Source organism: Dendropsophus ebraccatus, chromosome 11 (assembly GCF_027789765.1).
Source record: "Dendropsophus ebraccatus isolate aDenEbr1 chromosome 11, aDenEbr1.pat, whole genome shotgun sequence".
In the NCBI taxonomy this organism is placed as follows: Eukaryota; Metazoa; Chordata; class Amphibia; order Anura; family Hylidae; genus Dendropsophus; species Dendropsophus ebraccatus.
Genome location: NC_091464.1, coordinates 67,484,715 through 67,501,713, shown reverse-complemented (window position 1 = coordinate 67,501,713; position 16,999 = coordinate 67,484,715). Strand labels below are relative to the sequence as shown.

The 16,999-nt window shown below is 44.6% G+C and overlaps 1 protein-coding gene across 1 annotated transcript in view; it reads right to left on the bottom strand.

Moving 5' to 3' along the window:
- Positions 1 to 16,999, bottom strand: part of GBE1 (1,4-alpha-glucan branching enzyme 1) — a 140,014-nt gene that overhangs the window by 74,794 nt on the left and 48,221 nt on the right. The window contains exons 5-6 of the mRNA XM_069944615.1: positions 2,779 to 2,904; positions 1,957 to 2,092 (exon numbers count right to left, since the gene is read on the bottom strand). Of these exons, the coding sequence (XP_069800716.1) occupies positions 1,957 to 2,092; positions 2,779 to 2,904 (262 nt within the window). The remainder of the gene's footprint in view (positions 1 to 1,956; positions 2,093 to 2,778; positions 2,905 to 16,999) is intronic.

The window sequence follows — 16,999 nt, the reverse complement described above, 5'->3', positions numbered from 1 at the left end:
TGAGGGGACTACAGGTCCCAGCATACACCTCCCTGTGCTCCTTGTACAGTAATACACCCCTATATAGTCATACACCCCAATCCGTCCCCCCTGTATAGTAATACACCCCAATACACCCCCTGTATAGTCATACATCCCTATCCCTATGTGCCCCCCCCTGTATAGTCATACATCCCTATCCCTATGTGCCCCCCCTGTATAGTCATACATCCCTATCCCTATGTGCCCCCCCTGTATAGTCATACAATCCTACCTCTATGTGCCCCCCCTGTATAGTCATACATCCCTATCCCTATGCCCCCCCTGTATAGTCATACATCCCCTATCCCCCCTGTATAGTCATACATCCCTATCCCTATGTGCCCCCCCCTGTATAGTCATACATCCCCTATCCCCCCCTGTATAGTCATACATCCCCTATCCCCCCCTGTATAGTCATACATCCCCTATCCCCCCCTGTATAGTCATACATCCCCTATCCCCCCCTGTATAGTCATACATCCCCTATCCCCCCCTGTATAGTCATACATCCCCTATCCCCCCCCTGTATAGTCATACATCCCCTATCCCCCCTGTATAGTCATACATCCCCTATCCCCCCTGTATAGTCATACATCCCCTATCCCCCCCTGTATAGTCATACATCTCTATCCATATGCACTCCCATGTATAGACCCGTACCTCCATCCCTATGTACCTCCTGTATAGTAATACACCCCTAGCCACCCCCCCCTCCCACCCCCTATGTGACCCCCTGTGTATACACATCCTGTAGAGGCTGTATACCTGTATATACATGTCCAGGTCCCCTAATAATGACTAATAATAATGATAATAGACTAACCACGGGTTGCTGCTCAGTGAGTTCTTTTTTACTTTTTTTAATCGAAATGTTGTCAGTTTGGTGTGGGTGTGGTGTGGGTGTGGTTTGCAAAAAGGGGCGTGTCATAATTATCATTGAATTATTGTTACCGCGGCTACATGTGCGATAAACCGCGATATTGATTAAGGTCAATATCGCCCAGCCCTAGTATCATATGTCTGTTGGATTTTGTTACGAAATGATTGTTTTGTATGCAGATTTGTGGAGCTCCCTGCGTGGAGAATTTGCTGTTATTTTTTTATTTATTTTTTTTACAGAAAATAAATAATATATATATATATATATGTGTGTGTGTATAAGTGTCTATTAGTAATTTTCATAACATTTGTTGGGCAAGAACATATCTTAATTTTTTTTTTTTTTAAATATAAGCTTTACTCCATTGCTTACAAGAATATAAAATATGTTATTTTTAAAGAAACAGTATACACTCACGAACATATGTACAGGCATAAAATGGTGTATGGCTTTCAGGTGTGTCCTTTCTCACCTTTCCCCTTGGATAGCAAAAGGCATTTAGCTTTGGAAAAAATAATTTTGCAATACTTTGTTAGACGTAGCCTATGCTATATGTGGTCACCCATTGATTGTGAGGGTCTTGGGTTGCAAGGGTCTTGCTAGCATGTTGAAATACATTATACAAATAACCAAGTATGTATTATTAGAAATTGGAGCCCGATATAAGCCTGGACACGTCTGGCACATTCAAGGGTAGCCGAACGTTATAACCAAACGTGATGTGAACAAAGCCTATTTATAACTATAAAAAACAAAATAAAGACATAAAGGCAGTTTATCATATATAGGTCCGAGACCAAAACAACATTTACCTTCCCTCTGAAAAATAAAAGAACTGAATTACCAAAGGCTAAGAAGGGACCTAGAAAAGAATAGCAGCTTAAGACTGAATGTATCACTCAACAAGAGCCTATAAGGAGTATTACCTTCCATAAAACGTCTTTCTGGAGGAAATGACACAAGGTGAACATTTATTGCTTTGAAAATGGAACATCTATCGATCACAAGACAATGTAGGGAAGCGGCAGTCACAAAGTATTCTTCTTTCAACTTACCAAGATCCTTTATCTTCGGTAGCACATTGTATGTGAAATTTTTATAGGAGGCTATTTTTCCTTCCGGTGATGCAATTCCAACATGAGACTCATAAATGCGGACGCTGTTTGGCTTCTTTGGGTGTTCGTATTTACGCTGAAAGAATATGGTATAGTAGATGTGATAAAAACCACAGTATTGTAAGTTTATCTATGAAAAATATTAATATATTATACAAAGGAAACCTTAGTAACCTTATAGAAAATAAATAAATAAAACCTTAAACATCACAGACTTAAATTGAGGTAAAAAAAAAAAAAAAAAAACACCCTTCAGAGTGGTGATAAGGTAAAGGATATTTTCAGTACACGACTATAGATGACATGTGGGGATAGAAGGGGGTTATTGATGCCCTAGGTTTGCAAAGTGGTATGTGAGCTTAAAACAGCAGCACCACAAGGGAAGGTTACACTAAGCAATTATCTGTTGCTTATTAGAGAGATGATGAGAAGCCTACAGAATAAAGGGTCAGCACTGTGTACAAACAGTACATACAAATGTATATACAAACGGGAGATCTGCTCACAGCTTTATGGGTGGTGAGATGAGTAAAGTTGTAATTTACCTACGAGGCACAGCACAGACCCAGACAGTCTCACAGATTTTAAGTATTTAGTCTAGACTTTCTTCCCTCTTCTTGTACATAGCCTTATCTAAGCCCCACCCTCACTTCCTGTATTCTATTCTGGTTTCTCTCTTACTAGAGAAGGATTCTTCTAACAGACTGTAGTTTGAGTGGAAGTGACCAAGACATAAAAAAAAAAAAAACAACAACAACTTACTGCATAAGACTCTGCTGGTTGCCAGTGAACCCAGTCGTAAACCACTTTTTTCTCTTCTCGAACAACATACTTTGCCCACGGTGATATGCGGTAGATTACTTCTCCAGATCTGGTTTTGATCACCACCTTAAGTAAAACAAATAAATTAATAAATAATTATTTAATAGAGAAAAAAAAAAAAGTAAATATCATAAGGGTGCGTTCACACCTACAGGATCTGCAGCAGATTTGATGCGGCGTTCAGTTATTTAAATGAAATCTGCTGCAGAAAATCAGCTGCAGATCCTGTAGGTGTGAACACACCATTATACTGATTTGTGGAAATACTGAAACGTGGTTGTCAACTAGACCAGTGCTTCCCAACCTTTTCCACCTCGGGGCACACCTTGGAAAAAAAAATTTCCTCGCGGCACCCCTACTAAATAATGTTCTACAAAATAAGAAAACCGTCATACAGGGACTCACAGGTGACGTCTTCTTTGATCTGAGGAGTCACTTTCCCTTTTCCTCTCCATCCGCCATGATGATTTCTTCCAGCTACTTTTCATCTCTTCAGAACCTGCGAGACAAACAATTTAGGCTCCGCCAATTTCTAGCAACTTCCTTTCTCCCTCCTGTCGGCTCCCAAAGTAACTGCGCTGTTTGGTGTTATGTGCAGTAAAGCGACTAGGAATGTAGGATGCCCCCTGTATGTAGGATCCGCTGCTGTGCCCCCTGTATGTAGGATCCTCTGCTGTGATGAACTAATAATGCCCCCAGAGGTGCCCCCATGAACTAATAATGCCCCCAGAGGTGCCCCCATGAACTAATAATGCCCCCAGAGGTAGCCCCCATATACTAATAATGCCCCCAGAGGTGCCCCCATGAACTAATAATGCCCCCAGAGGTGCCCCTATATACTAATAATGCCCCCAGAGGTGGCCCCATGAGCTAATAATGCCCCCAAAAGGTGGCCCCCATAACTAATAATGCCCCCAAAGGTGGCCCCCATATACTAATAATGCCCCCAGAGGTGCCCCCATATACTAATAATGCCCCCAGAGGTGCCCCCATGAACTAATAATGCCCCTAGAGGTGCCCCCATATACTAATAATGCCCCCAGAGGTGGCCCCCATATACTTATAATGCCCCCAGAGGTGGCCCCCATATACTAATAATGCCCCCAGAGGTGCCCCCATATACTAATAATGCCCCCAGAGGTGCCCCCATATACTAATAATGCCCCCAGAGGTGCCCCCATATACTAATAATGCCCCCAGAGGTGCCCCCATATACTAATAATGCCCCCAGAGGTGCCCCCATATACTAATAATGCCCCCAGAGGTGCCCCCATATACTAATAATGCCCCCAGAGGTGCCCCCCATGAACTAATAATGCCCCCTGCTCTGCCCCTTAAAAAAAAACAAACATCCTACTCACCTAATCCGCGCTGTGTGGCTGCAGGTCTCCTCCTCCTCCTCTTCGGGCTCCTCTGCGAGCCGTGGGGACGGGACTTCCGGCAGGCGTGATGACGTCACATCATCACGCCTGCCGGAGAGGTCACGTCCCGGCCTCCAATAGGCTGCTGGCATGAAGCTCCGGCAGCCTATGGGAGTGAATATAGGAGCAGGATGCTGACACTTCCTGCTCCTATATTCTGCTTACTTTAATGTTCCGCCCGCTCATAGTCATAGCTTCTCGGGATGCTTAAAGAGACAGCGTGCATTTCCCACCGGGATCCCGCGGCACCCCAGGCGGGTTCTCCCGGCACACCAGTGTGCCGCGGCACCCCGGTTGGGAAACGCTGAACTAGACGACCAGGAGCCATCTGCAAAGCTGTTATGGCTCTAATGTGAACAGAAGACATGAAGCTAATGTAAACCAAGCTTAGACTGAGTAGGTGTTGAAGTGTCACTATCATTATAACTTTCAAAATATAAATCAACAGTAGATGTGATATTAACCCCTTTGTGCTGCAGCTAGTTTTGGCCTTAATGACCAGGCTAATTTTTCAAAATCTGACCTGTCTCACTTTATGCTCCTATAGCTCAGTGATGCTTTAACGTATGCTAGCGATTCTGAGATTGTTTTTTCGTGACATATGGCACTTTATGTTAGTGGCAAAATTTGGTCACTACTTTGTGTGTTTTTTGTGAAAAACATCAAAATATGAAAAATTAAAAAAATTTGCATTTTATGAACTTTGAAATTCTCTGCTTCTAAAAAAAGAAAGTCGTAGCACATAAATTAGTTACTAAGTCACATTACCAATATGTCTTCTTTATTCTGGCATAATTTGGTAAACATATTTTACTTTTTTAGGGTGTTATGGGGCTTAGAAATTTATCAGCAAATTATCACATTTTCGTGAAACTGATTTTTTTAGGGACCAGTTCTTTTTTTAAATGGATTTAGAAGTCTGGTATCCTGAAAACCCCCATAAGTGACCCCATTTTGGAAACTACACACCTTAAAGAATTCATCTTGGGGTATAATGAGCATTTTAACCCTACAGGGGCTGGAGGAAAGTATTCACAATTAGGCAGTAAAAAAATTGAAAATTTAAATTTTCCAATAATATATACGTTTAGATTAATGTTTCTCATTTTCAAAAGGAATATGAGACAAAAAGCACCCCAAAATTTGTAATGCAGGTTCTCTTGAGTACAACGGTACCCCATATGTGGGCGTAAACCACTGTATGGGCACACAGCAGGGCTCAGAAGGAAGGGAGCGCCAATTAGCTTTTCCAATGCAAATTTTGCTGAAGAAGTTTCTGAGCGCCAGGTGCGTTTGCAGAGCCCCTGTAGTGTCAGCAGAGAGAAAACCCCCCATAAGTCACCCCATTTTGGAAAGTGCACCCCTCAAAGAATTCATCTTGGTGTGTGGTGACTTTTTTGACCCCACAGGTATTACAGGAAATTATTCAAAAAAAGACAGTAAAAATGAAAAACTCGAATTCTTCCAATAATATGTTCGTTTAGTTTGAAATTTCTCAATTTCACGAGGAACAAGAGGAAAAAAGTACCCCAAAATTTGTAACGCAGGTTCTCCTGAGTACAATGGTACCCCATATGTGGGCATAAACCACTGCATGGGCACACAGGAGGGCTCAGAAGGGAAGGAGCGCCAATTAGCTTTTTCAATGCAGATTTTGCTGCAGAAGTTTCCGAGCGCCAGGTGCGTTTGCAGTGCCCCTGTAGTGCCAGCGGAGTAAAATCTCGCCATAAGTCACTCCATTTTGGAAAGTGCACCCCTCAAAGTATTCATCTTGGTGTGTGGTGACCATTTTGACCCCACAGGTATTAGAGGAAAGTATTCAAAAGTAGACAGTAAAAATGAAAAACTAAAATTTTTCCAATATTATGTTCTTTTAGTTTGAAATTTCTCAATTTCACGAGGAACAAGAGGAAAAAAGTACCCCCACAATTTGTAACGCAGGTTCTCCTGAGTACAATGGTACCCCATATGTGGGCGTAAACCACTGTATGGGCACACAGCAGGGCTCAAAAGGGAAGGAGCGCCAATTAGCTTTTTCAATGCAGATTTTGCTGAAGAAGTTTCCGAGTGCCAGGTGCGTTTGCAGAGCCCCTGTAGTGTCCGCAGAGTAAAATCTCCCAATAAGTCACTCCATTTTGGAAAGTGCACCCCTCATAGAATTTATTTTGGGGTGTGGTGAGCATTTTGACCCCACAGGTATTTGAGGAAAGTATTCAAAAGTAGACAGTAAAAATGAAAAACTCGAATTTTTCCAATAATATGTTCCTTTAGTTTGAAATTTCTCAATTTCACGAGGAACAGGAGAGAAATGTCACCCCAACATATGTAAAGCAGGTTCTCCTGAGTAGAACAGTACCCCATATGTGGGCATAAACCACTGCATGGGCACACAGGAGGGCTCAGAAGGGAAGGAGCGCCAATTAGCATTTTCAGTGCAGATTTTTCTGAAGAAGTTTCTGAGCGCCAGGTGCGTTTGCTGAGCCCCTGTAGTGTCAGCAGAATAGATTCCCCCCAAAAGTCACCACATTTTGGAAAGAGCACCCCTCAAAGAATTCATCTTGGGGTGTGGTGACCATTTTTACCCCACAGGTATTAGAGGAAAGTATTCAAAATTGGCCAGTAAAAATGAAAAACTCGAATTTTTCCAATAATATGTTGGTTTAGTTTGAAATTTCTCAATTTGACGAGGAACAGGAGAGAAAATGTACCCCAAAATCTGTAACGCAGGTTCTCCTGAGTAAAACGGTACATCATATGTGGGTATAAACCACTGTATGGGCACACAGCAGGGCTCAGAAGGGAAGGAGCGCCAATTTACAGGAGCAAAACCGCAGCTAGTAATGGTTATTAGAATAGCGCAGTTACTAAAATAAAATAAAAAAAATGAGATTACAGGTAATGTGGGGTGGTTACGGGCAACCAGGGGTGGTTATGGGCAACCTGAGGTGGTTACAGGTAATCTGGGGTGGTTACGGACAACATGGGGTGGTCACGGGCAACCTGCTGTGGTTACGGCAACCTGGGGTGGTTACAGGCAACCTGGGGTGGTTACAGGCAACGTGGGGTGGTTACGGGCAACGTGGGCTGGTTACGGGCAACGTGGGCTGGTTACGGGCAACGTGGGCTGGTTACGGGCAACGTGGGCTGGTTACGGGCAACGTGGGCTGGTTACGGGCAACGTGGGCTGGTTACGGGCAACGTGGGCTGGTTACGGGCAACGTGGGCTGGTTACGGGCAACCTGCTCTGCTTACAGACAATCTGGGATGGTTACGGGAAACGTGGGGTGGTTACGGGCAACCTGCGGTGCTTACAGACAATCTGGGGTGGATACGGGCAACGTGGGGTGGTTACGGGCAACCTGCAATGCTTACAGACAATCTGGGGTGGTTACAGGCAACGTGGGCTGGTTACGGGCAACCTGCAGTGCTCACAGACAATCTGGGGTGGATACGGGCAACGTGGGCTGGTTACGGGCAACCTGCAGTGCTTACATACAATCTGGGGTGGTTACGGGCAACGTGGGGTGGTTACGGGCAATGTGGGGTGGTTACGGATAAACTGAAGTTCTTATAGGCAATCTGGGGTGGGTACCTGTAATCTGACATGGGCACCGCAATCTGGAGGGGGTCATTGGCAATTTGGGGTGGTCAGAGGCGACGTGTGGTGGTCAGAGGCGACGTGCGGTGGTCAGAGGCGACGTGTGGAGGTCAGAGGCGACGTGTGGAGGTCAGAGGCGACGTGCAGTGGTCAGAGGCATCGTGGCGTGGTCAGAGGCATCGTGGCGTGGTCAGAGGCATCGTGGCGTGGTCAGAGGCATCGTGGCGTGGTCAGAGGCATCGTGGCGTGGTCAGAGGCATCGTGGCGTGGTCAGAGGCATCGTGGCGTGGTCAGAGGCATCGTGGCGTGGTCAGAGGCATCGTGGCGTGGTCAGAGGCATCGTGGCGTGGTCAGAGGCAACGCGCGGTGGTTACGTGCAATCTGGGGGGGTTACATGTAATCTGGCATGATTACGGGGAACCTGGGGGGTTATGTGCAACCTGGAAGGGTTACAGACAATCTGGGATTGTTACTGATAAACTGAAGTGCTTATAGGTAATCTGGGGTGGGTATATGTAATTTGGGGTGGTTACAGGCAATCTGGAGGGGGTCACGGGCAATCTGGAGGGGTTACGGGCAATCTGGAGGGGGTTACGGGCAACGTGCGGTGGTTACGGGCAACGTGCGGTGGTTACGGGCAACGTGCGGTGGTTACGGGCAACGTGCGGTGGTTACGGGCAACGTGCGGTGGTTACGGGCAACGTGCGGTGGTTACGGTTAATCTGGGGAGGGGTAAGGGGTAATTTGGGAGTAAACTGCAATTATTACTATAATAAAAAGTGTGTTTTATTTTTTTGTATGTTTGTCACTTTTTGTACTTTACATATTCATTTTCACTGTATTACTATGATTACTGTGATATTTTCTATCACAGTAATCATAGTTCAGTGACAGAGACCAAATTGGTCTCTGTCACTTTAAATTTTCAGAGTTGGCTGGTTGTGAAGCGCATGCGCACTTCATAACCAGCCAGGACGTCGAGGAGGAAGGAGCTCCGTGGATCCGGTGAGTAAATGGGGAAGGGGGGGTGACTGGGGGACGGGGGTGACAGGGGGGGTGGGGGGACATCACTTTTTATCCCCTGTCACCAATCATTTATGGTGACAGGGGATAAAAAGTGCCGGGAGCACATGGCACAAGCGATCAGCGGTATATAGTATACAGGGGGGTCCCCGATGACTGCCCCATGCTCTCCGCTACCTCCGGTGGCGGAGAGCATGGGACTTTCATTCATTTTAACTCTTTCATCGCTGTGAACCGACGTTAGTCGGTTCACAGCGATGGCGGCGGCCATCTTGGAAATTATGGCCGCCGGGGGAGGGGGGTTAGTTATCGGGGCACTAGGGGGGTCTGATCTGAGGTCTGGGGGACACTTATTTCATCTCCCCCCGCCGTAGATTCACGGCGGGGGGAGATGAAAGGCGGCGGCAGCACCGGTAATCCTCTTTACCGACGGTCGCCGCTATAACGTTAATAGCGGCGATCGTCGGTAAGGGGGGGGGCCGGGACGGACCCCACACACTGCCCCAACCCCTCAGCTACCTCCGGTAGCCGGGGGGATGGGGTGGGGGCCGTCCCGGCCCCGCAGCCTTATTCTCTGCCATCGCCGTAAAAAGCTGATGGCAGCAGAATAAGGCCCATTAGTGACCGCCGTAGAAAGCCGTATCGGCGGTCACTAAGGGGTTAAGCAAGTTTGCAATATACTACTAAGCAAGCAATAATATACTACTTTTTTGTGTGTGTGTTAATATACTCCTTTATTTATATAAACATTTTTCATTAAAAACAGAGCATACAAAAATACAAGGAAAAGAGAAGGGCTCCGTAATTATGGAGTCCCTACTAATACATAGCAGATCCAACAGATAAAGAAAAACATATTGCCAGTTATACCAAATACACTCTTTCTGACTTAAAGGGGTAGTGGGGCGGTAAAAAATTATTCACAGAATAACACACATTACAAAGTTATACAGCCGTCATCAGCCGCTGAGCCGCGATTGGCCGAGCACAGTTATGCTCAGCCAATCGCGGCTGAGCAGCTGATGACGCGGCCGTCACTCGGGAAGATCGAAGGTGTTCGGGCCGGCCGGCCGAAGATGACGTTTGGCACAAGATGGCGGACGCGTGTCGGCACGGATCAGGTATGTATAATGCACTACACTTCCGGGTACACGGGTGGGGGTGGTGGGACACGGGGAAGGGGGCCATTCACAGACATAACATACATTACAAAGTTGTATTACAAAGTTGTATAACTTTGTAATGTGTGTTATTCTGTGAATAATTTTTTACCGCTGCACTACCCCTTTAAGTCTCAATAAACATTCAAAAGGTAATCCGAAAATGTCATGACCGAAGGGAAAAAAAAAAAAACATAAAAAAAAAAAAAATAATAATAATCCAATCCAGAACATTTAACAAATTCCCCTCCTTCCTCATTCCTGTGTTTAGTCTGTTTTTTTTTTGTTTTTTTTTCAACCAACACAAATCATAAAATCTGCCTTCAGGAGACTGGACCTGGATACAGGTAAGTATAGCTGTTATAGAGCTGCCTTCCAGAGACTGAACCTGGATTTCTGGTAAGTTCAGCTTTGTTTTACAGCATGATAACAATAAAAAAAAAAATGATACGTATGTATATTGCAAACTTGCTTCATATCACATCTACTGTTGATTTAGAAAGTTATAACGACAGTGACACTTTAAGTTCACTTATATTAAAGAAAACAAAAAACACTTGAAGGATTTCATGATTTCCCTTAAAGACCAACCTATGTAGTCCCAACTTCTAAGCTTCTTTCCTTTATTTAGTTACTTGGTTAACCCATTTATAACCATGGGGAAAAAGTATTTTTTTTTTCATTAGCGTTTTTTTTTCTTCTACCATAGGCTTTAATAGCCATAATTAAATCACAGATGGATCTCAAACCATAAAATTTCAACTTCCGGTTCCAGCACGGAGATGTGAGGACGTGCAGGACGGAGCTCCCTCACACCACCCCGACATACCCGCATTTACCTCTGCAAGCTGACCCCGGACGAGATCCTCCGGTACTATTAGCAGCCTCCGGAGCTACTGAGGAGGCAAATCTTGTATGGATCGCTTTGTAACTCGGATCCCAACTGCTACAGCGGGGACTGCGCCATCACACGAGGCCTTGCTGCCACAAGGACAATCCAAGATGGCGGGCGCAACAGGGAGAGCCGAGACAATGGTGCATTCCCAGGTACTGTCTGAATCTCTGAGGGCAGAACACTGCTCACTGGCAAGTGAACAGCCAGAGGACATTATCCTTTTGTCCCAAAGTTCCCAATTTTCAACCGTGTTGGATTGTGCAGAGACGGCTAACCCGGGGGAGACCTCGCAAGCCACGGTAATACCTATAAACTACAAACAGCTAGCCATAGCGGTAGCGGAGAGATTAGCTCCTGATTTGAAGGAGACTATGGTCACCACGCTGTCAGCCTCCATGCAAGCATTGCAACTAGAAGTTGCCCGTAACACAACCCGCATAGGTGAACTAGAACAACGCACAGTGCAAGTAGAAGAAGCTACCTCCAGGGTAACTATTCAACTGCGCAACATGCAAATTGAAACCGCCATGCTTAAAGAAAAGTTGGAGGATCAGGAAAATAGAGTGAGGCGCAATAATTTACGTCTTGTGGGATTACCCGAAACAGTGAAGTCCCAACAGCTTAAACAAATCTGTGAACATGACCTACCAGAGGCCTTAGGTTTATCATCTGCACGGAAGGTTGAGAGGGCGCACCGCCTGGGACCTAACCTAAGAGCACCAGATGTATCTCCTGAGCTCAATATGAGACCACGACAAGTTATAATGCGGTTCTTGGATTTTAATGATAGAGAAGACATCCTTAAAGCATTTAGAGCAAGAAAAACTCCTTTATCTTTACATGGAGCCAAAATACTTCTATTTGCCAACTACTCCGCAGAAACCACGAAGAAACGGCGTGCGTTTCACATGGTATGCTCCACACTGCCTAAGGATGGCATAAAATTCTGTCTACAGTATACACTAAAGATTATACATACAGATGGTTCAACCCAGTCATTCACCTCACCGAGAGATGCAGCGATCTACATCGATGACTATCACCATGGAGACCAACAGGTGGTCATGGACCACATGCCTACGGAGGCCCCGGGATCATCTGATGCAAATAGCCCAGAGAAGAGACGACGCCCTGCACAGAGGTTGGATACCTCGGCACTGTAATGGGGACACAGGTTCTATAGACTGGCGATAACCATCACTGGGATGTAACCCTTATCAGTGATTGCAGCAGAGGCCTACATATGAACTTGTGGGGACATGAACTCCATTCGGTGAACGAGATAGCACCTTTATGACCGATAAGCATCTTCCCCCCCCTTCCCTAATTCCCCTCTTTTCCCCACCTATCCCCCCCCCCCTTTTTTTTTTCTTTTTCTACTTCCCTCCCCCCTCCCTTATCCCCTAACAATCCTCCCCCCCCCCCCCCCGCTCCTTCCCCTCCTGCCTTCCTTTAACCGGGTTTCAGCTACTTATATAGTCGGGTGTGTATTGTGAGGGTTAGTTCTCCCTCCGAGATAAGTGAAGTCACGAGCGCTGGCATGTATGGGTATGGTATCCTGCACCGACCCCCGAGCCATCTACTGGCGCTTTGTTTGTTTATTTACGGTTATTTTTTTTTTTTTCTGTTATTACAGTCTCCTCCGAGATACTGGTAAGTCCTCCTATGACCAGACATACGCCTTTTAAATACATACCTACCTCTGTTGTATTTATACTCGCAAAACTCCCACACTACTTTCCAATGCGAATAATTCACAGGTTTAATAACCCTATGATGGGTATTATAATCCAATGGTCTCTTAGTCCATGCGCGTAATATCCTGGAACGTAAAGGGACTGCGCTACCCCCAAAAGCGCATGCTTATTTTGCGTCATCTTAAGAAACATAAGCCTGACATAGCCCTCCTTCAGGAATCTCACTTAGACTCAACTGATTACTTCAGGATGAAAAAATTGTGGGTTAAAGACGTCTTGGGCTCACCCTTGATAGGTCGTAAAGCAGGGGTCATGATTCTACTGCATAGAAATTTTTATTCTACTTTACATCCCCAAGAAGATAGATCTCGGAGTAAGATACATCACTCCTCTACTTCTTTTTCCCCACGAGAAAAAGTGCTCCCCCTGTTGTTGGAACACGCCTGACTAATAGACCCTTGGAGGGCTCTTAATCCTGCTGAGAGGTCGTATACGTTTTATTCAGCCACACAAATGTCTTGGTCTCGTATAGACTATATCCTGCTTAGTCGAGAATTATATTCTCAACTCCTTCATGCCCAGATTGAACAACTAGTTATTTCAGATCATGCCCCGGTCACCGTAACACTTAGGGACATTCATCCTAAGGGCAAAGATTGGTTGTGGCGTTTTCCAACATCACTGTCCACAGATGGAGACTTCGTATCGTTGCTAAAGGCTTGGTGGCTGGAATATGTATGGCAAATGCAGAACATATCCAAAATCCCTCATTGTATTGGGATGCCGCAAAAGCGGTCCTTAGAGGACGAATAATTTCTTATGTTACGGGGAAAAAAAAAGGAAGCAATGAAAGCATATGTTACAGCTAGTACTAAATTGCGTAATGCTTATACCTTGTTTTTACAGATCCCATCACCAGGCTCTAAAACTGCCTGGGAGAGTGCTAAGAAAGAATTTGATGATCAGGCGACACAAAGGGAGGTACTCTATAGGTCTGAGATGGACGCCACATTGCGTCGCTACGGGAACAAGGCCGGTAGGCTTCTCGCAAACTTAGCCAAAGGGCGCAACCCAATCCACCACATTCCTGCCCTTTATGATGAAGGAAAAAATAGCCTTCTCACCGACCCAAAAGACATCAGTGACCGCTTGGGATCCTACTTCATGCACCTTTATACTGATTCAGTTGACCCACTACCTCACACAACTTTGTTAGATAAAATTCACCTACCCCAGATGACATCAGAACAATTGAGGAGTCTCAATGCCCCCGTCACCCCCCAAATAGTATCAGCCACTATCAAAGCACTGAAAAACAACAAGGCCCCAGGACCCGATGGTTTTGGAGGGGAGTTTTACAAAATTCTTAATGATCAAATTAGTGATACACTATCCAATCTATATAATATGGCCATGCAAGGCTCACAACTCCCAGTCTCATCTGAAACTTCATATATTAAACTTCTCCCCAAACAAAACAAAGACTTATTAGATCCGGGATCCTATCGCCCTATATCATTAATCAATGCAGATTTAAAGATACAATCCAAAACCATGGCAGATAGACTCTCAGATATAATGCCACACCTTATAGCCAAAGAACAAGTTGGATTTATTAAGCATAGGTCAGCTGTTACTAATATACGTACAGTAATTGCAGTGCTAGACAGAGTGCGCCTCTCTCCATACCATGGAGAATATCCTACCCTAGTCACCCTTGATACAGAAAAGGCTTTTGACAGCCTGAGACGGCCATGGATGACTAGAGTATTAGATGCTTTTGGAGTCGCTGGGGCATTTAGATCTCTCCTGAGCTCTATAGGTGGAATTCCCTCCCTATATCACTACTAGCAAGATGTCATTTAATTAAAATGCTTCCCGAAACTTTTGTATCCCTTACAAACAATCCCATTACTCCTTAAGCGGTCAGATATAAACACCCTTACCTCTACATTTACTAAATTCATTTGGGCCGGTGGGAAGGCTAGAATAGCTTTATCCAAACTTATCTTACCCAAGGAAAAGGGAGGAATCAATTTTCCAGATATAAGGAGCTATAATGTGGCGTGCCTTTTCAGACATATATTGGACTGGAAACATGATACCTGTGTCCACACTAATACACCTTTAGAAGGGCAACTAGTGGCCCCGTGGAGCCTTATGGCCATCGTACATGGTCCCCTACCCAATCTGCCGCTGGCCATCAAACACTCCCTCACCCTGAGGGACACTATTTTGGCCTGGGAAATCATGCGCTTGAAATATGGTTTATCTGTGAAATGTTCTAAACACTTTCCATTGTGGAGTATACCGGATTTCTCCCCTGGATATGAGAACCCCATGTTTAGACCTTGGAAAATTGCAGGGATTACTGTTTTGGGTGACATGTTGCACTCAGTGGAAAAGAGATGGTTGACCCTACCCGAATTATCTACCTTATATAAAATCCCACCTACGAATGTCCTACCATATTCACAAATCGTGTCATACTTTTCCAAAAGGTTGACCAATATATCCTTAGAGGTACTGGAAAATGATTTCGATGGTCTCTTCCAAATGCCATCTATTAACTCTATTTCCAACCTCTAAAAAGTCGTAGGACCAATATTTCGGCATTTCGGCACTCCTATACAACCCAAATAGGGAAAAAATAGGCCTTGGCGCTTAATTCTCCACATATTCTTGCTCATCTCCCTACTAGTATACGCGACTTTAGGAAGCACATCGTGAATGAGAAATGGAGAGAGACCCAACTTAAATTGTTACACCATCCTATATACGCCTTTGAACTTCCTCCATCCCCAAAATTGCCACATAGGAAAGCAGAATGCCCTAAATGTAGTGCGCCTAAGACAGACTTATTACATGGCATTTGGCATTGTCCACGTTTAACGCGGTATTGGACAGATACTCTTAAACTTAATTAAAAAAAGACCTCTACTTTTACTACGCCACTAACTCCAGTGGAAATTATTTTTCACATTACCCTAGACGCAGATGTTCCAGGGGAATCATGTAACCATCTCTCAGCAATGACACATACTATATTAATGGTAGCCAAACTGCAATTACTACAACGATGGTTGTCCAACTCTCCTCCACAGGTCGCTGACGTCTTGGCGGCCCTTAATTCTCTTTTTTATACTGAGCGACGGTTAGTGTTGCGCGATAAGGAACATTTAACTGGGCCTTTGTTCCGAAAATGGAGATCATTTTTGTGTCACTTTGTGTCAACAACCGAAATAAGAAATATTATGATTCCTTTTCGCCAAGCGACATGGTACCTGGAAGAGGACCTGAAGGGCACCTTAGGCCCTCTTAAGGTTACATGATTCCCCGGACTGGGACATATTGTGGTATTCATATTGAATGTATCAGCTATTTACTGTAGTGGGAAGAATAGTCAGTAATATCCCAATGTACATTGTCATACATGCTTCTGGTCATGGGAGGACTCCTAACTTTATATATTTTTTTCGGTAAACAGGAGACAAAGTTTGTTTATATGTTTATTTGTTGTTAGATTTATTTTATGTATAGTCACAATTGATCGGGATTGTGAGATTTCCAGGTACCTGTCCAATGACAGGTTATAGGTCTAATTAAGCTATATAAGTACAGCCGAGACGAGAAACATGCCACACTAATATTTTCCTTTCTCTCTTGGCATCTAACCCGACCCTGTAAAGGACACGAATAGCGTTTTACCTTCGGCTCCTGCGCCTGTTACATTTGAATATGTTACCGGATTTTTTATATGTGACAGATTCCTGATGTAAATGTTAGTATATATGTATATTGTTGAATGAATAAAATTATATAAAAAAAAAAAAAAAAAAAAAAAAGGATATAAACCAGACACACATATGTAAAATGTTCCTCCTTTATCTATATCTATATGACTTGATGGTCACCCGTATAGCTATATTTAGAGGATAGGTAAAATATCAACAGAGAGGTAGAAAAATATGGTATAGGGAGCACTTAGTCCTATAGCTTCTCTGAGTGGTGCACCAAGCTACCCCTCCTCACTCAGGGTGTATCGGAGTTATCGTCCTAAGAAGGACGGCTCCTATCCCGTACAACCCCTTATGCCACTAACCCTACCCTGTCCCTTCTTAAGCTCCCAACATATATGTTTCATATAAGTTACTCGTCAGGGGAGTATCAGACAGGTAGAAGTAGGGATAACAAAACAGCAGGTATAACAATGGCACAATATTATTTTACTGCATGCTGGCAGTGGCCAGATATGCTACACATGAATTGTAAACAGTGGCGCCCTCACAGTGGTGAGGTACGCCAAACTCATGTAGCCCTCCGGTCGCGACTGGCATCGGGTGCAGAGCGTATGGCCATAACTCTTA